Source organism: Malania oleifera, chromosome 11 (genome assembly GCF_029873635.1).
Source record: "Malania oleifera isolate guangnan ecotype guangnan chromosome 11, ASM2987363v1, whole genome shotgun sequence".
Classification (NCBI taxonomy): Eukaryota; Viridiplantae; Streptophyta; class Magnoliopsida; order Santalales; family Ximeniaceae; genus Malania; species Malania oleifera.
The window spans coordinates 36,474,487-36,501,945 of NC_080427.1; the positions used below are offsets into that span (position 1 = coordinate 36,474,487).

At 37.1% G+C, this 27,459-nt stretch overlaps 1 protein-coding gene across 3 annotated transcripts in view; it reads right to left on the minus strand.

The window, feature by feature from the left end:
- The window catches only part of LOC131167333 (uncharacterized), an 80,692-nt gene that overhangs the window by 24,447 nt on the left and 28,786 nt on the right, over window positions 1-27,459 (minus strand). For all 3 annotated transcript variants that reach the window (XM_058126100.1, XM_058126101.1, XM_058126102.1), the window contains exons 7-16: window positions 27,130-27,348; window positions 23,809-23,987; window positions 23,088-23,181; window positions 22,923-22,979; window positions 22,704-22,838; window positions 20,078-20,146; window positions 2,593-2,706; window positions 2,165-2,326; window positions 1,953-2,081; window positions 1,416-1,517 (exon numbers count right to left, since the gene is read on the minus strand). In XM_058126100.1, the coding sequence (XP_057982083.1) occupies window positions 1,416-1,517; window positions 1,953-2,081; window positions 2,165-2,326; window positions 2,593-2,706; window positions 20,078-20,146; window positions 22,704-22,838; window positions 22,923-22,979; window positions 23,088-23,181; window positions 23,809-23,987; window positions 27,130-27,348 (1,260 nt within the window). The remainder of the gene's footprint in view (window positions 1-1,415; window positions 1,518-1,952; window positions 2,082-2,164; window positions 2,327-2,592; window positions 2,707-20,077; window positions 20,147-22,703; window positions 22,839-22,922; window positions 22,980-23,087; window positions 23,182-23,808; window positions 23,988-27,129; window positions 27,349-27,459) is intronic.

Below are 27,459 nucleotides of genomic sequence, written 5' to 3' on the forward strand. Positions count from 1 at the left end.
GAATCAAAAGTAACATGTTTCATTAAAGAAAATATTCTATTATCATTACTAGGCCAACATGAGCCCACCAAGGATATTCCCAGTTCAATCAGCTTTTGTAACAGCTTAAGTAGGTACAGAAACTTAAATTTTTTCTCTAGTTTAATTATACTTTTATTTATCAAATTGTAGAACTCAGTGCTCACTCATCCAAAGATCCAACTGGATAGCATAAAGATCCAAAAGGCATGAATGACCTTTATGCTGTCCTATATGGAGCTCTCAGAAATACGCAAAGTTGAGCCAGTGAAGTTTGTACCTACAGCTATAATGCAAAACGACACCAACTAATACCAGTTCAAAAGAGACAAAATTATGCAGTTTCTTTGTTACATGAGCACTCTCACCTGCACACGAGTGGTAATTATTTGCTTTCATTGTCAGCCACAAGAAGAACCCTTCGTCTCTGTAGGAAAGAGCCACTAATGTCCACACTCCAAAAAATATACAAACGGGCACAACTAATGAAGAACCACAAAAGCAATCAAGCTCAGAATAAGCGCTATAACCCACATCCCACAATAGGTCCGACAGGACCTCTAAGAGAGACAACAAATCAATACAATAAACCATCAGCAGTTCATCACCACCACTGCCATTTTCCAATAGAACAATCATTTTATGCCAAATTTATACATTTTTGAACTCCTATTGGTTTTACAGTAATTCAACTTGGACTACAATGCACACAGGTGAATTTAGAAGAAAAAAATATGAAAAAAAATAAAAAAATAAATTGCGACATTATATTTTCAAACAATGCATGTCCATTCTAAAGCTTATGTCAATCAGATTAACGTCGATATTAGTAACATTTCATGGTTAACGTCATTTCATACTCAATTCAAAACAGGATTGCATAGAGAACACATTAACATGAGGTTAAAGGAATGACAAATGGAAGAAGAAAAAAATTATCAGAGAGAGAAGGAGAGTGAATGAAAATAGGGTGGAATTATTTATAACATGCATCATTAATTATTAACCTAGAAAATACATATTTCCCATTTTATCTCGTTTCAAAACTTAAAAGAGGGATTAGAGTACGCACTTTAACTGAACTCACAAAAACCTTAATGTCTCCTTTAAAAAGTGATAACTGAAATTCAAAACATAACACCCACCCCATTCTTCCCGGGCTGGGGCCTACTATCTTCCTTTATGTTCTTCACCAACAAGTTTGTGTGCCAAACTACATGGTGTTACAAAAATTAATATCTTTTGTGCTGCATCAACAAGTTTGTGTGTGCTATAAAAATGAATCTGGTCAGGGAGCACAAAATGGACTCCAGAGACCAAATTGTCAGAAAAAATAATTCCTGAAGTTGCCATAAAAATACTATGGTCTAAACAATGTATAACTGAAAAAGCTCTACCTCCATAACAGACTTGACAAATCCCTTATATTTCTCTAGTGCAACAGACTCAACTGCAGCCGAACCACACTTCCGTATTATGATTTCCAGTATAACTGTGACCTGTAGGGTAATGAAGAAATGAATTTAGAATACCTTCCAAGGCATGAACCTGTCCATGCATATCTGCACACACACATGCACCCAAAAAAAATCAAGGTTACTTTTGGTTTGCAATAAAGCTATTCAGCCTATTCCTAGGAATAGTATGTTAATAATGAGAAATTTGGGAATAGACATTCCCATGGGAATAGTTAATCTTTGTCTATTCCTTATTATTCCATCCAAACATAGAATAAGAAAAAGTATATACATTCCCATAGTGAAATTTGGGAATAATTATTCCTTGTCTATTCCTTGTCATGGATTCAAAAAAAATGTACATTGTTATTTGCTTTATCGTAACAACATTTTTTTTTATATAAGCTAACTATTCTATTCCTAGGAATAGGCATTCCACAAACCAAATGTAATCTAAGACTGTCAATTTCACATTGCCTTTGATCTGAAATGATTTCTTGAGACAGATGACCACGGAAGGACTCCACTGATTATATCAGAAAGAAAATTCTGCAGGTCTTTAGCTTGTAAGCAGGATACCAATACTTTAGTGAAGCCCAAAACAGCCTGTTTGAGGTACAACAACAGTTCATCAACTTTAGAAATAACTGGTTATGTAGAAATCTGGATTAGGGATGAGGCCAACTTACTTTAATAACTTCCAAAGCTTTGGATTGCAGCAAAGCTGAGACAAAGGGAACTAGCTCAGGTACCAATAGACAGATATCAGTATCTTTGTATACCAGCACAGATAGTGCAGACACGGCTCCACTCTTTATCTGAGGAGATGAGCCAGAAAGATAGCCTATAATCTGAATATTCAGCAGCATCAGTAGCAGTTAAACAAAATAAAGCAGCAGCTTATAATGAAACTGGTGATAAAAAACTGCGTAAGGCAGAACCCCCCCCCCCCCCCCACACACACAATGCAACCAATGATATAAATCATATAACAATAAGAGATTATCAGGAAAAAAAGGTAATCCAAAATAAATGGCACCAAAAATGTTAATTACTCTCTAAACTAGAATAACTGGAGGCAGTTATATGCAAAACTTGGATTAAGTAATATACTTGCCATGCTAATCAGTTTGCTCTGAGATGCATCAGACCCAAATGACGAAGAGTTTTTCAAGCTGGAGCTTATCTTTAAAAGGATATCATAAGCCACTTTCCTTACTTCTTCTTTGGACTGCGTGATAAAAAAATCCAAACAGTACTCACTAATCAATTAGTTCCCATGATCCTTAATTTCTTATACTAAAAAAATGAAAAGTAATCATTCCAAATGATAATAAACCAAATAATAAAACAAAAGGGAAATGCTACGAGGTATAATTTTGTCCAAATGCAAAACCTACTTCAAACAAATGAGACACGAAAATTTAGAATCCGTCAACAACAAATACAACAAAAATCCTGTAGCAAGGAATATATAGGATATAAATTTACAATTAAGAATTGAGTTGGCATCAACATAATGTGAGAAATAGGACAAGACCCTGCACCATATAATATTTATACAGAAAAAAGTTTATCAAATTTATTCAAAGAAGCAATCAGTGTATTGACAATTCTGGATCCCAACAACCCAGTCTCATCTATAAGGACTTCCTTTGTGACAAAAAGGTTCCCGTATGGAATCTGATACTTACATACCCAAATATTTCAATTGCCCCAAATCTGTGATCTAAAATTTAGTCTATTGAAAATGCTTCCGGCTCTCAATACCTTGATCATTGTCAAAGTAATCAAAATATCTTCTACATACACAATGGGCACAATCCCGCCACAAGCATGATAAAATACAGAGTAATCAATGCAAACCCCTGAAGACCAAACTCAAGTGTATGCAATTGAATCGACCAAATCATGTTCTTTGAGACTGGTTTAGACCATTCAACGATTTTTGAGCTGACACACTAATCCCGATTCCTTGAGCAAAAGACTCAAGTGGTTGCTCCATATAGAACTCCTCCTAAAGATCACCATGCAGGAAGGCATTCTCCACATCAAATAGACATTAAGGCCAATAGTAGGTGATGGCTAAAAAGATGAATAGACAAACCAAGGCAAGTTTGGTGACTGGAGAGAAGATGTCAAAGTAATCCAAACCGTACACCTGCATATATCCTTTAGCAACAAGGTAGGCCTTCAAATAATTCACGGAACCATCAGGATTGACTTTCACGATATACACCAGCAACAACCAACCAAACATATTAGGAGGATGAGGTACTACTGTACTAGTTGCCAAGTGTCATTATCCAATAATGCATGCATCTCTTCAACCATTGTAGTCCTCCACCCAAAATGGAAATAGGCTTTAGAGGTAGATTTAAGAATAGCAATTGCAGGTATAGTAGGAACAAAATAGTGATATAAGGGCTACAACATCGATATCCCTTCTGAGTTCCGAGTACATGAGTAGCATTATGAAATACATTTTACAGCACAAGGTTTCAACTTATTCACCCTTGGGGTTGACCTGAACAAAGGATGCACACTATTGAATCAAACAAGGTAGGGAATTTTACCACCAAAAAGAGGATGGCAGGTATGAGCAGGGCATCACTCCAAAACACTTTATGGACATTCATCTCATATGGTAGGATACAAGTAAATTTAAGGATATGTCTATTTTTTCCTCTCTGCAACTCCATTTTATTTTTCAATGTCGCCACAAAAATAACTAATGAATCATACTAGACTTAGTCACATAGGTAGCAAATTGGGTTTTAAAGTACTCGGTACTCCTTTAACATTGTCACTGTAATCATTTTGCAATCATTTTGCTTCAAAACAAAAGGCACAAAAGATATGAATCAACATGATCTGCTATTAAATAAAGCCAAATCATCCTTGAATGGTCATATATAAAAATTACAAAATATCAAAAACCCAATTTTGATAGAACTCAATAAGGACGGCAAACATAAAAATAGATTAATATAACAAGGATCTGTGCTACCACCTTGAACTCAAGTTTCAAACCTAATAGGACCGAAAGGAATCAAATGCTCCCAACCTTTGCATCTCATCAACATCGGATATAATGGGATGTACAACATTAAGTTCCACGTGGATGTGCTTCATATCTACAAAGTACTATGACACTCCTTGTTGGCCTTTTGTAATTGAAAGTACTTCAGTGATAGATCATACATATGTGTAATGCCACCAAAATATAAGGGCTTGACATAACTTGAAATCTCCTTGCATATGTCCGTAATGCATCCGTGCAATCTCGGGTTGCATCGAATTCCAAAAAAGGAAGACAATCAACACATCTTCCTAAATCCATAGTTCTTTCCTTTTGCAATCACTAGGCCCTAATTGAAACAAGTATTCAAATTTACCTAATCCTATCAAATTATTTCCGTTAAACTTATCTATTGTTATATGCTGCAGTGATGAAGGAAACATACCTCTAAGATTAATGGACTCCATCTCAGCACTGACAAACAAGAACAACAAGGAACAAGATAACTCACAACTACCACAACCACAAACAAGTTGCAACACTAGCTTCACACTACCACAGCCCTAAGGAAGTCAACTATCATTAAAACACAACTCTAACGATATTGAACAATCATTAATCAAGTGTCGAAAGTGAATGTAACAAAAGGTTGGATTTTTTAACAAAAAAACATAACCCAAAACATGGCATTATAGAGTATAAAGAGATCCAAGGCATACTCATAGAAATTGAAGCAAAATCAATGCTCAATGAAGCCTCATGCATTGGCACGTGGCATTGGAGCCTTTGACCAGGACATGTGGGCACGTGGCTAGTCCTCCAACGATGAAACTTGAGGGGGTCATAGATTGGCAATGTCTGTGATTGTTGTGGGGTTAGTTACAAATCTAAAAGGGATTCTTGCAGTTTGGAGCTAACAAGGGCATTGTGGAGTTTCTAGCAATTGCTATGTATTCTAGTGATCCTTGGAGTTATTTCTAATCTTACGTTGTGTAGATGATCCTCCAATAGTGGCAATTTTGCATATGATCATGAGGTTTAGAGTTTGGTTTGGCAGTGGCTATGACACTTACGCTTTAGGTCGAATCATTCTCTAATACCATGCTAAATTATTGCATAAATTTTGAAAACCTAATCACACTGACAGGTCTCTCCCCATATTTATTATACATGCCAAGTACATGATTATGACCATAATACCCTTACTAACTCATGCACTAACTCACACTTTCTAACACAACAATAATGAAAAATAACTTAGTAATATTGCCTAACACAAAACTCAAACTATCCACTAGAACCTTGGCAAAAATCTTATACATGAAGGTTAGAGGACTATTAGGTCAAAAATCATCAACCTTAATAGAGCAAATCTTCTTAGACATCAAAGGGATGAAAGTAGAACTAATGGTTTTGCACAGAATCCCATTAAAGTAGAACTCAATAAAATATTCTTGACGGTTGGAATTTTAGTGCTTTCAAGGGGTTGTAGTTGACTTTAACTAGGGCTTTTATGGTATAAAATGGTACCCCTCGCGCTTGATTTCTTTTTTGATAAATAAAGAACTTTATTACAAAGAGAAAGGAAAGAAGTACAAAAAAAGAAAACAAAAACAACATGGAGAAGAAGGCATCCTCCAACAAGTCAATGAAAACAAGAAATTAAAAGAAGAATTTCAAAAAATAAAGCCTAGTAAAGACAATCCAATCCCACTGCAAGTCCTCTAGAGAACCATTTCTAAGAATGTCATTTGTAACGCATTATAGCAACAAAACATAAATCACTCTACACCAAACCAAATTATAAGATGTAATAATACCCTTAAAGATTATGGCATTCCACTCTAATCAAATACACCAAGTAAGATCAATAAATGTGCATCACCCCAAAGTTTTACTCTCCTTCCCCATCCTCAACCACCAAAATTATCAGCACAGAAAGCATCCATCGATGACGAACAAACCCAACTCCAAACAAGTTATTCCAAATCATCCATGCAAAGGGGAAAGGATTAGCATTAGGAGCGTGAATCTAGTGAAGAAAGAAAGATTTTCAAGAAAATCCTTATAGGAATCTACAACCAAATTCTTCCCTCACCCAAAGTAAGCATGAAAAGCAGGAAAGCGGAAAGTACATTCACCAGAAGGACAACATCATTCATCTTCCTCTCATCAAGTTTCTAAGAAAGTGAAAATCCCATGATTGCCCATCCTCCTACACAAAATCGAAATAAGATGAATGAAATTGGAGTATGATGATCTGCAGATTAACGAAAAAGACAGGGAATACACTCCAGCTAAAGGTGCCTCCCCAATCCAATAATCTTCCCAGAATGAAATTTTCTAACTAAATCTAAATCATCATGCAGATTTTGATGAAAATTCAATAGAGTTATTCTCCTATGTTTTTTCGCTTGTGTAGCCCACAATGACTTTGTACGATGTTGCTCTCTTTTTATTTTCTAAAAATTTATGGAAACTGTCAAACTTCCTATTAAGAGTTAGAAAGGGTATTATGGTCGTTAAAATGTGTTTGATTGGTATTATAAATAGAGGGAGAGACCTATCTTCAAGTTAGGTCATTCATTAATCAAAATCTCAACATAGTATTAGAGCGTGATCCACCTATCACATTCAACTGTTGCCATAGAATTCCCTCCCATCGCTACCCTTCTCATAACCACCTTAGCCCTTCATTATTTCACAAAACCAACCATATAGCCAAAAATCGAACCCTCTGAAAGATAACCCTACAAAATACCATCGCCAGAAACCTCCCCATGCACCGCCACATGCCAACCAACTATCAGCAACCTTGACCACACGCTCCACCGGATGAGAGAGATTCTAGCTACCTATTTCTGATTTTTTCCCTTTATCATGTTATGATTCCTTCCCTAGACCATATTATCAAGCTGTTGAGCACTTTTTTTGCTCAAAGATCATGCACTTGTGGTAATTCGATAGTTGTTGTTCAATATTTGTAAAGGCTTTTTGTGAGTTTCTTGGAGTAGTAGCAATGTTCGTAAGTTAATTTGTGAGGCTATGGCAGTGTTCTATCAGTTTGTAGGTGGCTCACATCGTCCGTGATTGTTTGGCATTGGTGTGGCCGCTGGTTTGTGAGTGTTGGGACAAAGTCTGTCAATCCCAAAAACATGTTTCCTTCATCGCTACCACAGATAAAATTGGAAATTTGGTTGTAAAGAATTATGTTTAGTGGACTACGCTTTCCGGCTCGCAACGACTCAAATGGGGGGCTCTCTAAAAGCTTGCAATGCTAGCTGTTCGCCTTTAGTTAGAAGTAGAGGGCGAAGTCCTTCTACAGAGCCGCGCCTGTTGAGTAAAGTTTAAGATTTTTTTCTAGGCAAGCAAATGAAGGGAGGCAATATACAAAAGTGGACCATCACGTATGGGCCGCAAATGAAGGAGAAGCTTTTGGGGATGCAACATGACTATAGCATGGTGTTCAACTTCGAGTTCATTTAGCAGGATTTGGAAAATTTGACCGCTGACTTTGATATGATCCTTATGATGCGAAGAGAGAAGAAGTGGAGATTTAGGAAGATGCCTTCTCTGGTTGAATTTGACGGAGCCCCAGATGGCACGAATGTGCATGCATCTAGATACATGCAAGGAGATTTGGGATTATGTCAAGCTTCTATACTCTAGTAAAATTACACATATGTATGATTTATCCCAAGAGTACTTTCAATTACAACAAAGAGATAGAAGCATTGCAGATTATTTTGGAGAGATGAGAAGTGTTTCATGAGGAGCTTAACGTCATGCAACCTATAATCGCCAACATTCATGAGATGCAGAAGTAGAGGGAGTAGATGACAGTTCTTCAGGTTCTAGCGGGCTTGAAACTTGAGTTTGAGGCAATCAAATCCACGATGCTTAGTAGTACAAAGTTGCCATCATTTTCCAATGTTTATTCTCGTGTCCTTCGTGCTTCCTTTAGCCCACATTCTCCTGCTCTTGCGAGGCATTCGTGGCAAATGTGCTCATTGTGCATGAGGTAATCATATTATTAACCAGTGTTGGGATATCCACAGTAGACCTTCATGTGTTGCCAATGCAGCCACCACCGATTCCCCACCTTTGGGACCAAGTGGGGGGCAACATACTATATCTATGTCAAATGAAGAGTATTCCAAGTTCCAGTAGTATCAAACATCACAACAAGCTTCTCTTCCCATTGCATCTCTTGCCCAAACAAGTAATCCCACAAAATGCATGTCATCTAGTACTTTTTGTCCTAGTCCTTGAGTTATAGACTCCACTGCCTCTGATCATATTGCAGGTATACCTAATTTCTTCTCTACTCTTCAGTATCTTGAAAATTTAACTTGTGTTACTCTTGTTGATAGTTCCACCATTGCCTTTAAGGGAATTAGGACTGTAAATCTCATTTCTTCAATTTCTCTTCCTTCAGTTTCATATATTCCCAAGTTTCCCTTCAATCCAATGTTCATTAGCAAGATTGCTAAATCCATGAATTGTTTAGTAACATTCTTCCCTAAATTTGTGGTTATTCAGCATTTAAAGATGAGAAAGAAGATTGGTGGGCAACATGAAGCTGCTGGACTTTATCACTTTGAGCTGCTATCTCCTTATACTACCTACAATGTTGCTACTACACTTCTCCAAATTCATTGTCCTCTTGGTCATCCTTCATTGAAAAATTTGAAACATCTAGTTCCTGATTTGGGTTCTATGTCTAGTATTGATTAAGAGTCTTGCCAATTAGGAAAGCATCATCATATCCCTTTTGCTTCCCCGGTTAATAAGCGGTCTGCAAGCCCATCCATGTTAGTCATTCTGATGTTTGGGATCCAAGTAGAGTTGTGTCCAAGTTGGGTTTCCGGTACTTTGTAACCTTTGTGGATGATTATTCAAGAATGACTTGGTTAAATTTAATAAAAGATCCTTATGAGTTATTTCATATATTTTGTGCTATTGATTCTAAAATAAAGACTCGATTTGGTTTGCTAGTTCGAATACTTGTGATAATGCTAAAGAGTATTTAGTACTAAATTCACTACTTATATGACCTAGTTCGGTGCTGTTCATCAATCATCATGTGCCCACACTCCTCAACAAATGGGGTTGCAGAGAGGAAAAATAGGCATACCCTTGAAATCAATTGCATATTACTCTATCAAATGCATGTAACTTAGTGTTTTGCAGTGATGTTGTACTTACTGCTTGCTAAATTATGAATAAGATGCCATCCTCTGTTCTTAGTGGTAAAATTCCCTACTTCATTCTCTTTCCTAATTCACCTCTATTATCTCTACCTCCTCGTATATCCGGGTGTGTGTCCTTTGTTCAATAACTAACTCCTGGGGTAAATAAGTTGGTTCCTCTTGCTATAAAATGTCTTTTTGGGCTACTTATATACTCAAAAGGGGTATCATTGCTATAGTCCCATGTTGCATCCCTTCTTTGTTTCTATAGATGTGACCTTCTTTGAGACTAAACCTTACTACACTCAATTCTTGAGTGCTTCTAATCTCAATAAGCCTCTTTCTCTACCTAATCTTCCAAATTCTAGTTTGTTGCCCTTACCTTAATCAATCATTTGTGTCTCCATGTATTTTAAGTCCTCATCGTTTCACTCATCCTAATTTGCAGGTGGCTCCAAGGAAGAGAATCCCCTCTAGCTTCCACTACTACACCTTTGGTTTCCTCATTTGAGGGTCATATTTCCCATAATGCTGATCCTCTCATTGCTATCTAGAAAGGTAAACGCACATGTACACAACATCCTATTTCCAACTATGCTAGCTATGACTTCTTATCACACTCAAATTATTGTTTTGTGATTGCTTTATCATTTGCTGCCCTTCCTAAATCTGTTTTGGAAGCCTTAGCCCACTCTAGGTGGAGGAATGCCATGGTTGAAGAGATGAATACTTTACAGGGCAATGATACATGGACTTGGCACCTCTTCCTCCTTACAAGTTCGTGGTCGGTTGTTGTTGGGTATCCACTGTGAAAGTAAACCCTGATGGTTTTGTGGCTCATCTCAAGGCACATCTCGCTGCTAAAAGGTATAAAGCAATGTTTTAAAAGGCTCAATCAAGGCTTGCCTTGAGGCTCAATCTAAAATACCAAATTCCAAAAAGGCAAATGCATTGCATGCTGAGGCTTAAGCATTTTTACAAAAAACACGCCTTTTGCACCTTTTTAGTTGAGGCTTATGCATTTTGGGTGTGTGATTCTCAAATTAGAATTGGTTCGAAAATTTTAACATGTTTGTACAAAAGGAAAGTCATAATATGAATTTATTTCTAAAACTCTTGAACCTCAACCTTTCCAAAATAACTGGACTTGTATCTTACGTCCGAAAATAGTTTGAACTTTGTTATGGTATAGCTATCTTTTGTCATGATTTATGTCATGTATCCAAGTTAGCAATTTTTGAATGGCCAACAAGTATTTTGCGAAGTACATCTAGTTTTTCTTTTTTACATTATATTTGCGATTTTCTTAATTTTTACTTTATTTTAAATATTTATAATTTATTTAGCAAATTTTTATCTTAAAAAACAAATTCTCAAAGGGCTTACGCCCCGACGCCTTAAGGCTTACGCCTCGCCTTTTGAGGGCTAAAACGCCTCGCCTTACGCCTTCACTTTTTAAAACATTGGTATAAAGTGTGTCGTTTGGATTATTCCAAAACTTTTTCTCTGATTGTCAAACTTACATTAGTACATATGTTCATCTCCTTGGCTAACACTTGTCGCTGGCCTCTACATCAATTAGATGTGAAGAATGCCTTCTTGCATGGTGATCTTGAGTAAGAGGTCTATACGGAGCAACAACCTAGTTTGTTGTTGAAAGGGAGTTAGGCTTGATGTGTCGGCTCAAGAAGGCACTATATGGTCTAAAACAGTCTCCCAGAGCATGGTCTGGGATTCATTGTTGTAGTACTTGAGTTTGGCCTTCGCCGGAGTGTAATGGATCATTCTATGTTTTACCACCATGCTTCATCAAGTGATCAAGTAGGATCCTTCTTATTGTGTATGTGGATGATATTGTTATTACAAGTGACAATGATAAAGGTATTCAAGGTCTTAAGCATTTTCTACAGACTAAGTTTCAAACCAAAATTTGGGATTAAATACTTCTTGGGTATAGAAGTATCTAGATCTCTCGTATAGGAATTGTTTTTTCACACAGGAAGTATGTTCTTGATCTGTTGGATGAGACTAGACTGTAGGGATCCGAACCAGTTGATTCACCCATAGATCCTAACAATAAGGTAGAGTTGGATATGGATGATTTGTTGCCTAATCCTAGACGATAACGGATACTGTTGGAATGTTGAATTATCTTGTAGTCACTCGGCTAGACATAACTTTTGCAACAAGTGTTGAGAGTCAATTTCTGCATTTTCTAAGGACAAGTCACTGGGATGTAGTAATTCGCATCTTGTAACGTCTCAAAGGTGCACCTAGGAGAAGTCTTTTATATCGAGATCAAGGTCTCTCTTTTAGAGATGTACATATGCAGATTAGGCCAAGTAACCTTCCAACTAAAGATCCACAATTGGGTATTGTATCTTGGTTGGTAGTAATTTATTTTCTTGCAAGAGTGCGAAACAAACTATAGTGTTCAAGTCAAGTGCTAAATCAGAGCATAGAGCTATGGCTCACAGTAATTGTGAACTTGTTTGGTTGAAGAACATTTTAGAAGAATTGGGTTATCCACATTCTCAGTCTATGGAGTTAATGTGTGATAATCAAGTTGCTCTTCATAATGCCTCCAACCTTGTTTTTTTCCTTGAGTGAACAAAAACATTGAAGTTGATTGTCATCTTGTTCGAGAGAAACTTGTGCAAAAGCTCATTACTACCACTTATGTGAAGTCCGATATACAGCTTGTTGATTTGCTTCCCAAATCTTTGGGGGTGTGCTCATGTTAAATTTATTTGTAACAAGCTATAAGCATATGATATTTTTGCTCCAGCTTGAATGGGGGTATTAATGGTTATTTTAGACTTTTAACATTATTATTAAGTGTGTTAGTATGTTAAATAACGAGAGTTAGTAAGGGTATTATGATTATTAGAATGTATTTTATTTGCATTATAAATAAAGGGAGAAACCTATCTTCGAGTTAGGTAATTCATTTAATCAAAATCTCAATAGATAGTTCCAAACATTGGGAGTCTCCACCAATCTAGCACATAAATTCTCACGAAGCTTATTTGGATACTCCACAAATCTATGACGTCTACCCTGATGATAGCAACACAATTGCGGTAAATTCTACAGTTGGTGACAAATAGTCATTCAAAATTAATATGGGGAAGAGTGGATTAGAACCTCTAAATGTACCTGACAAGTGAGTTAGGAAGCAAGCCATTGAAGTGGGGTATGGCATTTTGGATTGGCCTTTGACTTATCTAGGGGTTCCATTTGGGGAGAGGGGGAGTGGGGATCCTAAAGCAGCGGAGTTTTGTAATCCAGTGGTGGAAAGGGTGACGAAGAGGTTATATGGGTAAAAAGGAGCTTCTCTTTAGGAGTAGAATTACTCTCATTTAGGCTTGTCTTTCAAGCATTCCCCTTTATTTTTTTGTTTGTTTTGAAGATTCTAACAGGGAATGCAACTTGAGAAAATCATGAGGGGATTTATGTGGTGTGGTGCCCCCCTGGGGGGGGGGGGGGGGCATAGGGATCACTTAGTCCGATGAGATGGGGTTTGTAAGTTAAGAAAGGAGGGCAGGTCGGCTCTAGGTCAGTTGGGGTTTAAAACACCACCCCCCCCCCCCCCCCCGTTTAACTAAATGTTTGTGGCGCTTCCTCTAGAATAATCTCCCCTTCGGCATCAAGTAATAAGAAGCAAGTTTGGCTTGGATGAGAATGAGTGGGATACCAATAGTAATCTAAGATGTTCTTTCGGGAGCCCATGGAGGTCTATTTCTCAAATTTATCCTTCATTTATCCCATTGGCTAATCTTGTGGTGAGGAGGGGGTTACGTATCCACTTCTAGAAAGACCCTTGGCTAGGTAATTAAGTTTTATCAACTTCTTTCCCGCATCTCTTTCGTTTGTGTGCTAAGCAAATATAGCTATATCTTTTTTGTTGGGGATTTGAGTAATCCTTTGGTTTCCTGGAATCTTCATTTTAGGAGTCCTCTTAATGAGAGGGAGATGGAGGAGTTGTCTTCTTTGTTGTCCTTATTGAACAGAAGTACTCTTTCGTTATGGATGGATATTCGCAATTAATCCTTGGATCAATTGGGAGATTCTTCTTGCAAATCTTTTTTTGAATTCTTGATTTGTTCTAATTCTTTTTTTTTTTTTTCAGTAACTATGATCCATCCTAATTCTTCATTTCCACTCTTTCCAATAATTTGGAAGGCCAAGGCTCCTCAAAAATTAAGGCTTTCACTTGGTTGGTTGTGCTTAATAAAACAAATGCTAACTTATTGCAAATCGAATGACCTTTGAAGGCTCTTTCTCCTGATGTTTGTGTCAACTGTTTCAAGGATTTTAAGACAACTTCTCATCTCTTTTTTACACTTTGACTTTGCTTGGAGGATTTGGAATAAGTTGTTTGTTTTTTTCCTTTTTTTTTTTGGGGGGGGGGGGGGGTTGCGGGGAGTTGGGTATGCCTTGTACGGGTGGAAGATTAATTAGCCATTTCTTTCACGGGTTTGATAGAAGGAAGGATAGGGCAGCCTTATGGAGGTGTGGTGTATTTGCGATTTTATGGGGGTTATCGATGGAAAAGAATGAACATATTTTCAATGGGAAAAAATTAATTTGGGAATTAGTCTAGAATAAGATCCAGTTCTTAGCATCACTGTGGTTTTTCTAGAGGAAGTAGTTTTTAGGAGATTAAAGAGATTGGAGGATCGTGTTGGCTTGTTGAGTTTGTCTTTTTTCTGTAGGTTTTTGTTGTTTCTGCTGGTTTGTTCCAGATTTTCTATGGGAGATTTCTCATTCTCCCTCTTGTAAATTTTTTTCCCATTACTATGATTTTCTTTTGCTTAAAAAAAAAAAAAAATAGAAAAAAAAGTCATTCAAGAAAAGGCATGCAGCAACTGCCTCAAGAAAGTTCTTGCTTCATTGAGGACGTCCAGACCATTTACTTTGCTTGGAATGGCACATGTTTGATAAAAAAGGAAACATGAAAAATATGAAGTTCACAGATCAGTCTGTTAATTTTTCTTTGCCTTAAAAACCAGGTAAAGTTTTTTTTGAGTAAAGAAAAAGTCATTGAAGAAACAACAAAAAGAAAATCACCAGCACTGCAGGGTGTCAAAAAAGTCAAAAGCATTACATGAGCGTCATTCAAAACCAAAACATTGTGCAACTAGTAATTGTAGCAGTCCTTCGCTCCTTAACAATATGTAGGGGGATAACCATTCCTCCGAAAGCTATCCTATTCCTTCCCGCCCACACAGCCCAAAAGATGGCAAGGAGAATGAGGGGCAAAGATTCCCTCCTTTCCTTGCTCAAATGGATTCGTTTCCAAGTCAATAACTCACCTTCACTGTTCCGGCAGAAAGCCGGTGCTGCCAGATTTGAGAAGTGGCCAAGCTCCAAAAGTGTGTGAACCAGGCGTAATGTAAGGGGATATGCTCGATTGATTCAGCATAATTTGAACACAAGTAGCACCTGTTGACAAAAGGCAGACCTCTTTGTTGCAGGTTGTAAACGGTCCCATGCAAAGAAAGCAACCTTTGAGGGGGGCTGCTGTTTCCCAGACAGGCTTCCATGAGAAATTGTTGTTGATAGCAGTTGGAAGGGTGAGAATTTTCTTCTATGATCTGGCTGTAAAACAACCAATTTTCACACCAATTTTCACCCAGGATCCACTTGGGATCACTTGGGATCATTAGAAGTGTTCCGATATTGGGTTTTCTAGAGGCTGCCATAAAATCTGTGAGATATAGGAAACATTCCAGGAAAACCCATGATCCATAAACTTAAGGTGATTGCAGATTAGGGCTTTATTGTTGCAGGATAGACCAAAAATGGCAGGGACTTCTTTATTTAGAAGAGACTGGCTACACCAAAAACCATGCCAAAAGAAAATACGTTTCCCATTCCCAACTTGGATAGAGATATAAAAGTTATCCTGTCCACTCTTAATGAATTTTCTAACTCCATGAGCACCTCTCCCATCTTTTGTGGCCCAATCCTTACGATGAAGACCATATGTAAAGGTGATGATTTCCCTCCAGTAACAATCCTTCTCTTCATGAATCCTTAGAGCCATTTACCAAGGACGGAGTTTTTGAAAGTAGAGAAAGACGTGAGCCCCAAGCCTCCTTTTTTAATAGGTCGTTTAACCACCACCCCCCCCCCCCCAATTTAACGAGATGATAGGGTCAAAATAAACAGGGAGATGAGAAAAAAAAAAAAGGATCTTGATGAGGATGGCTCTTCCAGGTTTTGAGAGGTAATTCCTTCTCCAACCAGCCAATTTCCTCCCAAATCTTTCAATGATGGGCTCACAAACTCTTGTCCTTGACTTGGCTCCAAGAGGGGGACCAAGGTAGGTAATAGGAAATATCCCCACTTTTGCATCCTAAAAGTCCCAAAAGGAGAGGCCCACCAGTGCTGATTCCCATATGAATAACCCCTCTTTTTCCCAAATTCAAATTCTAATCTGAAACCGCTTCAAAACTAAGGATAAATGGAGAATGCACCTAAGGTTGAGGGTTTGCTAAGGATCCTATTCACAAAAAATGATAGTATCATCCTCAAAAAGAAGATGGGGTGCCTTCCAAGACACTCCTATACTTTCCCACACTACAACCTTTAAGAAAGCCTCCTTTGGTAGCTTTCTTAAGAAAAAGACTTAACACTTCCATAACCATATGGCTTGGACCTCTAGAAGAGTGAAAAAGAGACCAAAGGGCCGCTGTTAATGAGCACTGAAAATGTTGGGCTAGTAATACATTTTTGGATCCATCTACATGAGAGCTCACCAAAAGCCATTCTTGTAAGAATATGAAGGGAGAAAGTTCCAGTTCACAAAAATCAAATGGTTTCTCCATTTCAAGCTTACACACCACCCTTCTTTTCCTTCCCTTGGTATAGGCATCCACGATTTCATTGGCAATCAAAGTCGCATCCATGATATTCCTGCCTGCAACAAAAGCATGTTGATGCTGGTCAATAGCTTCCATAATTGCTTTTCCAAGCCATGCAACTGAGGACTTTGGATAGGATCCTATAAATGCTGCCCAAAAGACTGATCGGGCAAAAGTCTTGACGTTGCAAGGCCCTGTTTTCTTGGGAATCAGGGTGACAAAGATGCAGCTGATGCTACTCTCAAATCCGCCTGTTCTGTAGAGTTCTTCAAGAATATTGAAAATGTCCTGCTTAAGAATGCCCAATTCCCTTGAGGAAAACAAAAAATCCATGAATGAAAGCATCATGACCAGGCGCTTTTTCCCCATTCCTGTCCTTGAGGACTTGATAAATTTACTCCACATTGAAGGGCCTTTCAAGCCATAGCACTGTGGAACGACTAAAGATGCTGAAAGTGATTCCATCAATTGTCGGTCTACAAGTCCGTGGTTCACTAGAAATATTCTAGTTCAAATCACATATGCCCCTTTTGATATCCTCTTAGCAACCAAGTCTGCCCCTCGTCTTCAATTCTTGTCAACAAATTGAACCTGTGATGTGCATTTGCTGTTTGGTGGAAGAAACTGGTGTTGTCACACACCCCCACCGCCCTGCCCAGAGCCAAAGTGCCCTCAATTTCTGTCTCCAAGTGAGTTCTTCAATGTTAATAACATCAGATAGCCCTTTCTTTGGGCAAAAGACTTCTAGCTTAGTTTCAGTAATGCCATTGAGTGTCAGTCTTTTATGTGGAAACCTTTGTGCACTGAGGCAAAAAAATGGTCTGACGAGGGACCCAGGAGGAGAGGCCTGAGAGGAAGGCCAAAAAGGAACTCACCTGAAATAGCATTTGAAGGGACTGAACAAAGGTCCACACCTAGATCCACACAGTAAGCATAGGCCTAGGACTGTGAGGGGCCTGGCTCCCTGTCCCAAAATATTTTCTAAAAAAATGCTCATTTAGGGCCAGCTGCCCACTGTGCTCCTGCTGAGCAAGATGCACAAAGAAGTGCATATACTCACTCGTTGTCTCCACTCCTTAGTATTCTGTGCAGCAGCAACAGAGTCTGTTGGTGTTGCCGCAGTGAGGGCAGGAACACTCAAATCCTTGAAGGATTCAAGGTCATGCCTATTCCGGGAGAGAGGGTCCTGCAGTTTTCATTCTAGTTCAAGTTGAACAATGATACTTGCTTCAGCATAGATATAATGGAGATCATTTTCGGGTTAGGATTGGGAATAACTCTCGTTCCCAGTTCAGCTGCTACAGAGGAAATTTTACTCCAACCCATCAAATCAAAGCCCTCCAGAAAGGCTACATATCTCCAGCCTCTGGGGTTGATTTCCATTAGCCTATAATTTCACCAAATCTGTTCTCCTTGAGTTGAAATATTAGGATTTTCTCCTTGTTCCTCATACGACAGAGCCATGAAGAGGACGCAGGACTTTTCTTACTGCAAGCCACCAAGTCCTCCCAGGCAGCAAGGAACCATGCAACCACTTCCACCTCCAGGAAAATAAAGATTTTCCTTGCCCTTTAGTATTCATTGAAACAGAGGAGATCAACACGCTCGCCATCAAGAGCCACGTCGAAAGTTTTTCTTTCGATGACCACCGCTTTCCTGCCATGCAGCATGAGAGAGAGAGAGAGAGAGAGAGAAAGAGAGAGAGAGAGAGACAACAACCTTGGATCTACTAAAAACCAGGTGAAGGAGTAAACTGTTTTTTGATACAGGGCAATGTAAAAAGAAAAGATGGAAACCACTGTTTTTAGGATTTCTATGGCTCGTGAATGGTGGGAGCAAAAGGGATGAGTTTCTTTCTTTTCCAACTCGGCAAGAATTGATGCAAGAGCAGAAATCCAAAAGCAAGATAATAATTGAATTACCATTCATGGCTTCATGCAGCTGCAACAGAACTATTTTAGGGTTCTTATGCCTATGTCAGTTCTTTTCTCAAAGTCAGACAGTTGACATTTTGTTGTTTGTCATGTCTCAGATCTAACTTTAATTATGGTTTTATGTATAAGTACCAAAGGCTGTTACTTCACTATTCAGATTTTTATTAATATTCAATAAAGAAAGTTAATTTTTTTTTTTTGCCATCTTGGCTAATCTTTCTTTCCTCATCTTGGCTATGTAGCCTAGAAGCCAACCTCTTGGCTATAATTTTGGTTTCTGTTGGCCCTTTTTTGATCTCTATATAGCTAATCTTTCGATGACCAATGCTTTCCTGCCATGCAGCATGAGAGAGAGAGAGAGAGAGAGAAGACAACAACCTTGGATCTACTAAAAACCAGGTAAATTAGCAAACTGTTTTTTGATATAGGACAATGTAGAAAGGAAGGATGAAAACCGCTATTTTTAGGATTTCAATGGGTCGTGAATGGTGGGAGCAAAGGGATGAGTTTCTTTCTTTTCCAACTCGGCAAGAATTGATGCAGGTGTAGAAGCCCAAAAAAGCAAGAAAATAAATGAATTACGATTCACGGCTTTATGCTGCTGTAGCAGAACTATTTTGGGGGTTATTATGCCTATTTTAGTTTTTTTTCTCTAAGTTAATTCAGACAGTTGACATTTTGTTGTTTTTCATGTCCCAGATCTGATTTTAGTTATGGTTTTATGCATAGGTACCAAAGGCTGTTACTGAATCACTATTCATATTTTTATTAATATTCAATAAAGAAAATTAATTCTTTTTTTTTGCATCTTGGCTATTTTTCTTTCCACATCTTGGCTATATAGCCTAGAAGCCAGCCTCATGGCTATGAATTTGGTTTCTGTTGGCCCTCTTTTTGATTCCTATATATCTCCATTAACTGCCAGACTTCATATTTGTATCACTACACAAAACCTAGCTCCTACCATGATATAACCTATATCTAATGATTATAAAACCCTGTTCTAGTAATCATAAATGTCAAAATATTTTCAGTAGGCCAAATGCCCAAAGAGTTCATTATTTTCTATTCCGTAGAAATTCTAAGTCAAAATTTAATTTTAAAGCTTCCTAAGCATTGTCATATGAAAAAACTATCATAATAAATTATATTCATTTGTATTAGATAATAATCTTTTGAAATATGTTAGTTTTATTTTACGCTGTAGTCGTGTTTGTTCCACATCTTATCTATGTCAATGCTTTTATTTTATTTACACAGCACGCTAATAAATTCATAAGCTGATGTTGGGATGGAGGAGAAAAGAACAATCAATATTTTACAGTTTTCACTTTTGTGGATTTACTTAACTACCTAAGCACCAAAGAGCACAATCAGATCACTATAGTGGAAGTGTGCATAATGCATAAACAATTCTTTGTCCTAACACGAGGTTCACAAGTCACATCCAAATGCAACCTGTTAGTATAGAGACTTTGTGGTGTAATCTGAAGAAGATTTTGGAACAAATCTATTGGGGCAGAGAAAGACACAAAATACATTAAGATATGCATTTATACTAAGATGCTCAAATAACGCTTACATTCTTAAGTGTGAGTATAATATCATTGAGAATGAGAAAAGCCTTTGTATTCTCATCGTCTAGTCTTCCCTGCATAAAGCATTTGGACAAATTAGAAGGAGAATCACACTCTCAATTTTACACCTGCACAGCTATTATCAGTTTCCAAATGAAAAGGCTTATAGGATCAAAATATTAATTCAAAACACTTATACAACTAATGCAGCAAAAACGAAAAATAAAAAAAAGCATTGAAATTAAAGAAGTTTCATAAGCTTAGAAAAATCATTCCCAATTATATTTGACTTCAATAAAAAAATCTTCTGCTTATCAATTCCAAGATTACTTTTTTCAATGTACAAGATCCCATGAAATGCGAAGAATAAAAATGGGTTCAAATTTTGAGAAAGTTACAAGTTGCCTTAAACAAACTATGCAAATTTTGGGGTCCAACTTGAACAAAAAGGTAAAGGTGGCTTCTAAGAGAGCAGCAATGCCAGTCAAGACAAATTTTGCGATTTGGGCAAGCTACAGAAGCTGTTAAAAATGTGAAGGAAAGAACATTGATTTTACTCATCCTGCAAACTTGGGAACATATACAACTTGATTTGGAGAGAACTTACTAACTAAATTTCACAAGTTCCAATCAAGTGCAACATCTCTATATTGAATAAAAATGGATATATTACAATTATTTATAGAACTGTATACATCTTGCGCAGCGGAAGCATGGTGGGTCCTTAACGCACAGGTCCCAGGATTGGAACCTGGCTCAGATACCATGGTGAATAATTGGGTAAAATGGAAGACCTACTCAATGATAAGCCTCTCCCTCTATTTATAATATATGTCAAGTACAATAGGAATGACCATAATACCCTTATTAACTCGCACTTATTAATAACAAAACTCCTAACACATAATAATAATGCTAAATGACTAAATAACCATTAACAGTTACCAAAGTTGTTAGAATCAGGATCTTACATAGGATCTTTGGAGGGGGAGGGAGGCTGGTCTACCGAATCAGATTGTAGGTTCAGATCATGGATCATAAGATTTTACTTAAAATGTAAAATAAATTTAAATTTTATATATGACCATAAGACTAAAAACTTGGTAGTAAGTTTAAGAAATTAAAACGAATTTCAGGAATGTATAGCATCTAGCAGGTTTTTTCTTCAACAATTTTGACCCTAAAAGAAATCTGGTTGCTCTGAATTGCAAAGTGCTATGCAAAGGGACTGTTGCTAGCTTGTTATTCATAATTGTAATTATAAAGAAAAGCAAAAATAATGAAGAAAAAAGGAAGAAGAAATTGCTAATCTCAATTAAAACTGCCGTAAACTTCTCAGCTTCTGTGGCTGTCATCTGACCATGAGAAGAAAATAAAGGAGAGAAGGAAGAGAGGAGGAAGAGGAAGAAAAAAGAAGAAAAAGAAAAGCTTTCTGTTGAGAGGAAAAAAAAAATTTGTTAGTCAAAGCGAAAATATGAAGAAAAAGAAAGCTGTCTACTCTCTGCTTGGGGGAAAAATATATATCTATAGGTCTTTGGTTTGCCAATAATAAGAGAAAAGAAGAGGAAGAAAATAAAAAAAAAACTACAAAGATAATGCATAACTGCTAGAAGTCTGCAATTTTAAGCTCCCAGCCTGACCAACTCATTGTTGAAGCTCTCGACTGATCTCAAAGCTCTCATCTGGCCCCTGCTGCTGCTGGAAGAAGGAAGAGTCCCAGCCTCCTGATAGATAACTTGGGGTCTGCGTATCAAGAACCCGAAGCTCTTAGAGAGCTTGCAGTTTCGAAGGAAGAGAGCTTTCAAGAGATGCTAAGTGGCTCTCTTGACTTGGAACAAAAAAACCCAGGAATTGCTCATCATTTTGCCCTAATTTTGATGCATGTGGACCAACTAGACCAAATTTTGTGTCTAATGCAAAAGGAAAGTGTTTGGACCACTAAAAATATAAATTGGGCCTTTTTCTTTAAAATCCTGAATAGAAAAAATCCATATTCTGCTGCAATAGTAGGATCAGTAGGATCCCAAGTAGGATTGCCATCCTTCAATTCTATTGGGATTCTACCTGTTCTGACTCTGAATATGTTCTGGATCAAGTAGGCAAGTATGGATCATAGCTCATATGGTCCAGATCGATTAGGCAAGTCTGGATCTAGGATTGCACGATCCAAATCAGGATTTTGATAACTATGATTGTTGCCATTGTTTTTGTTTTTAAGTTATTACAAAAAGGGAAAATAATTAAAATGCCCTGTTTCATACAAAAACTTGAAGATATAATCCCACTCCTGCATCTAATAAACCAAAAATAAATATTGTAAACAGAAAAAATCAAGTTGCAAATCACTGATTCCTTCCACTGAAAACTAGCGCTTTTTAGACACAGCTGGGATCAAAAATTTCTCAACTCTGTGACCTAACCAAAGTCCGATTCCATAGCTTCCATGCCATCTACAACAAGCACATGAAAGCTTGCAATTAATTCAGATTTAAGATATAAGACTAATACATCCTAAAAGGTCACCATAACCACATTCCAGTCCTATTCAACAAACAAATTGCATATATACCCTATCTATAACGACCAACAAGCTCATAATGTAGATATTTATCAAAAAATAAAATCTCTGACCTTCAATGCATGAACAAATAAAATTTGGAAACAAGCATAGCGACTTTTAAGCGATGCGATATCAGTAGGGGCTTTCAGACCAAGTAAAAAATCCACCAGATCGACATATCGTGAAGAACAAAACCAAGAGTGTTCCTGTCACATACAATAAATTAGAAGAGAATGATACCAAGTTCTTTAAAAAAAATATATTTAAAAGTCATCAGTGCCATTATAAACCTCTAGAATCTGGCTCAAAGTATAATATGCTTCACCATAAGCAACCTCGTCAGCTGCCTAAATGTCAAAAGCACCCCCGTTAATGGTTTTAGCGCATATATTACGGTTACGTGCAAAATAAAAATGTCATTAGTATAAGGCAGATCATGGAGACAGAAAATATACCTGCAAAGTGTGCCTAACAAAGCTATAGATCAGATCAATAAGATCCTCACTAGCTCCTTCAATAAGGGAAGATGCCAACTCCATTATCAGATGCCTGCACAGTTGCATTTACCAAATGCAATATTAATGCAAACACACCATCAGAATATTATTAATCAATTTAGCATCTTCAGACTTCATCTTATAACAAATGTAGAAAATAAGTTTAATAATCATAAAGTAACTGTAACCTCTAACAATATGTCTATAGATATTGTATTTCAATGCAAGGTTAATTTATCAATTTTTCCACTAAATCAATAGCAGCATTCTCACAATGCTTTTATAGATTAGATTCCTGAAGGGTCTAAACCTAATAAAAATGAAAAAATCCAGCAACCTCATCACTTCATGTGAGTCCAGGGCATTCAGTACATCATTCTAATCACTTTGGCATTTTAAACCCCCCCTTCCCCTTTTTGTAGAACAGAAAACAAAATATAATCAACAGGCAATTAAGATTTAATAATTTGAAATTAATTTAGAGCTCAATAATGACCAAAAGTATGCGTTGAAAATGATGGAATGAACAGTCCAACTACTAAGAACAAGAAAATCAAGTATTGCAATTTTTAACATTAAAAATTTTAATAAATATATTTAGGCAGACCCCAGACTCAAAAAATACCAAAACTCATAAGAGAATTTCCTTTCTTAATATATAAAGTTAAAAAATAATTACCTCTGTGCATTTTTCTCCACGCTGGAATTGCCTTCTTCACTATTAGTTGCATGGGCATGAATGCAAACATTTTCAAATTCACCTACAGCATTAATGAGCTGGAACCTCTCGAGTGATGATATAAATATCTTCTTTGTTATTGTAGTATCAGTGATAGATGCCAAGCATCTAACAGCATCCTGTGAAAATAAGAGGAAAATCTTGAATATTTTGCATTATTCTGGCATCAAGCAACAGTTTCAGGTGCCCTTGAATACTTCCTATTTGTGGAGAAAAATACAACAAAGTGCGTGCATATCCTTCAACCAAGATCACACCACAACAAAGGTTAACAATGGCTAACACTATTAAATGACTAATATACAACCATATTAGAGAAAACAGGAGGCAATATTCTAAACTCACAAGCATACATAGAGCTAAGAAGCTAACAAAAAATTCTTACCCGGGTCAGGAAAAAACACCAGTGGAAGATTTTCAGGTTGTACATCAACAAGTTCAAGTAAATATCACAAAGAATGGGATGTATCTGTACACTTTGTTATTCAATATTCTAATATTTGCATTAAGGAAATCATGCACTCCAAAGCCCTTAGAAAAAGCAACAGAAGAAGGTATTCAAACCCTCCCGGGTTCGTTTCCACCCCTGGACTCCTAAATTTGCCCTCCCTTTGGAGTTGTGGGGTCAACTTCAAGGGGTGCAAGATTAGTCACGTGGACCGTAAAACGGACACGTGGATACCCGGTGTGTAATCCAAAAAAAAAATAAAAGCAACAAAAGAAAACTGAACAAATTCAGAAATGGATGAGTTATATTTTGTCCTTAAAAAGACATAAATAAATGCATATTATACATGTGTGTCAATGACTGCAAAAGGAAAGGTTAAAGAGTATTAAGAGCATGGTTTTAAATAACGGCCGGGGCCATTACGTAACGCCGTTACGTAACGGTTTTTTGGGTTACCGATACCATTACACACCGCAAAATCGGTGGAAAGAAAAATCACAGCCGTAGCGGCCGTTACAGACCGCGACCGTTATGTGAAGGCCACTACGGCCGTTACGTAACCACTACAAGACTGTTACACCAAAAATTATTTTATTTTTTACTTTTTCTTCTCACTTTTTCCCTCTCTTTCATATATCATTCTAATATACCAAGTGGCAAGAGGGGGAAAAGATTATAATGAAGATGACAATGATACAAAATTTACTATTTCTTTAAATACTCACAATAGATGCATTAATTAACAATTTGAAAATACTAACTTGTTGGGAAAATATTTTATTTTGATAATATTAATAATGTGATATTCATAGTAGTTAAAAGCGCAAGGCGCAGTGAAGCAAAGAGGCTTGCGCCTCAAACCAGGTGAGGCGAGGCGACCTGCAAGAGGGGATGCTAGGCAAGACGAGGCGCACTGGGGCGACAGGCGCAGTGAGTCGCGCCTTGTGAATTTTTAGTCATTTAAAGTATAGAAATAGTCACAGCCAGACCCATAGCCCTCATTCGACTCGAACGAACATAGCCCTAGCCCCTCGCGGCCCTTCGAAGCCCTTCGTGAGTTCGTTTTGCACATTCGAACCAGCAGGAGCCTTCGTGATCCTTCGAACCAGCAACGTGAGCTCGTCTACGAGCCTTCGAACCAACCGGAAGCCTTCGCTACTTCGTCTTCGAGCTTCGAACCAGGATCGTGAGTTCGTCTTTGACATTTTGAAAGAGCACGACCTTCGCGACTTCGTTTCCAACCAGCAGGAGCCCTCGCGAGTTCTTCTTCTTCTTCTTCTTCTTCTTCTTCTTCCTGCTGCCTGCTGCCTTCTGCTTCTCTTCTTCTTCTTCTTCTTCTTCCTGCTGCCTGCATGCTGCGTGCTGCTGACTGCTGCCTGCTGCCTGCTGCCTGCTGCTTCTCTTTTTCTTCTTCTTTATATGTAAGCTTATAAATTAAATATTTTCTTTAATTAATCTAAGCTTATAAATTATAACTAATAAATAATATTGATTTTTTTTACTGAAATTTACCTACTGTTTTTAAATTTGTAATATTTAGTTTAATTAATGTAAATTTATAAATTATAACTAATACATAATATTTATTCTTTTTATTAAAATTTGGCTACTCTTTTTCCTCTTCTTCTTTATATGTAATTACTAATTAAATATTTAGTTTAATTAATTCAAGTTTATAAATTATAACTAATACATAATATTTATTCTTTTTACTGAAATTTAGCTACTATTTTTTAATTTGTAATATTTAGTTTAATTAATGTGAGTTTATAAATTATAATTAATACATAATATTTATTTTTTTTATTGAAATTTAGCTACTATTTTTTTATTTGTACTCTTTTCTTTTGATGTTGAACTATGTTGAATTGTTGATTCTTTTGGGCTAAATTTTCAATTTTGTAATTGAATTTTTTGGCATTTTAAATTCTAATATTACTAGATATTCATATGTTCATATATCAATTACCCCAAATACACATTTTACACCATTTTAATAATTGTGTGCCTCACCTTCATGAGGCGCGCGCCTTCGCCTCGCGCTTCGGCTTCAAAGACCCTTTGCGCCTCGGCTCGCCTCACGCCTCTAACTACTATGGTGATATATATGTTCTATATTTTTCAACTTCAACCTTCTTTCTTTTCTAGCTATTTTATATTTGTATTATTGGTATGTCTTATGTGTCTAATAGATTAATGGAGTGTATAATGTATTTTGTTTTATTAATTAATTTAGCACACATAAGAATTTATCGTAGATAAGAACAATGAGAAGTATCAATATGCACACGCACATAATTTGTCTATCAATGGTGGTTTAAAACAAATATAAACTTGTTGCCCTTACCAAATAACTTAGTTACTTGAACTAAAGGATCCAAAATACACTAAAACTCTTTCTAAGATGGGCAAAAAGCTTAAAACATGCAAGTATGCTAATATGCACAAGGTTGTGCGTGCTAAAAAAAAATTCACGGCCGTTACACCCACTTCCCGTTGTGTAACATACGTTACTCCCACTTCCCGTTACCATTACCGTTACGTTACGCTACCCGCTACCGCAATTTAAAACCATGATTAAGAGGGACAAGTATAGAATCAAAGAAATTGAAACCTATCCCAGTGAAGTTGTGCCTTAGAGCTATTTTCAGCTATGTTGGGCCATCAATATAAGGAAGGAGATCCACATATAACTACACAGGAAATAGGAAAACCACAACATCTTTGCATTTATGCAAGTAAATCAAGAGAGCAAGAAATTCAACATCGACATTTCACATTCACAACAAGATGCATAAGTGAGAGAAAAGAACCTTTATAAATGAGTGCTTCTCAGGAGGTGAATCAAATAATACATCTGTCAGAACCTGAAGCAACTCCTTGGAAACAGATGCCAGAGCCCTCACATTTCTTGTCGCAGTTTTCTTCGAATACAAGGGCACATTTTTCAGCTCAACAAAATAATTTTTCCCAGTGTCTATATTTGATTCACCAGAACTATTTAGCATACTTCTGTTTTGCTTTACAAGTTCCTACATGAAATGACAGTGTACATAAAAGAATTGTCCAAATATCAAAACAGAGAGTAGATACCTTACAAAAATGTGATTATAATTGTTAGGAAAAACATATAATAATGTAGC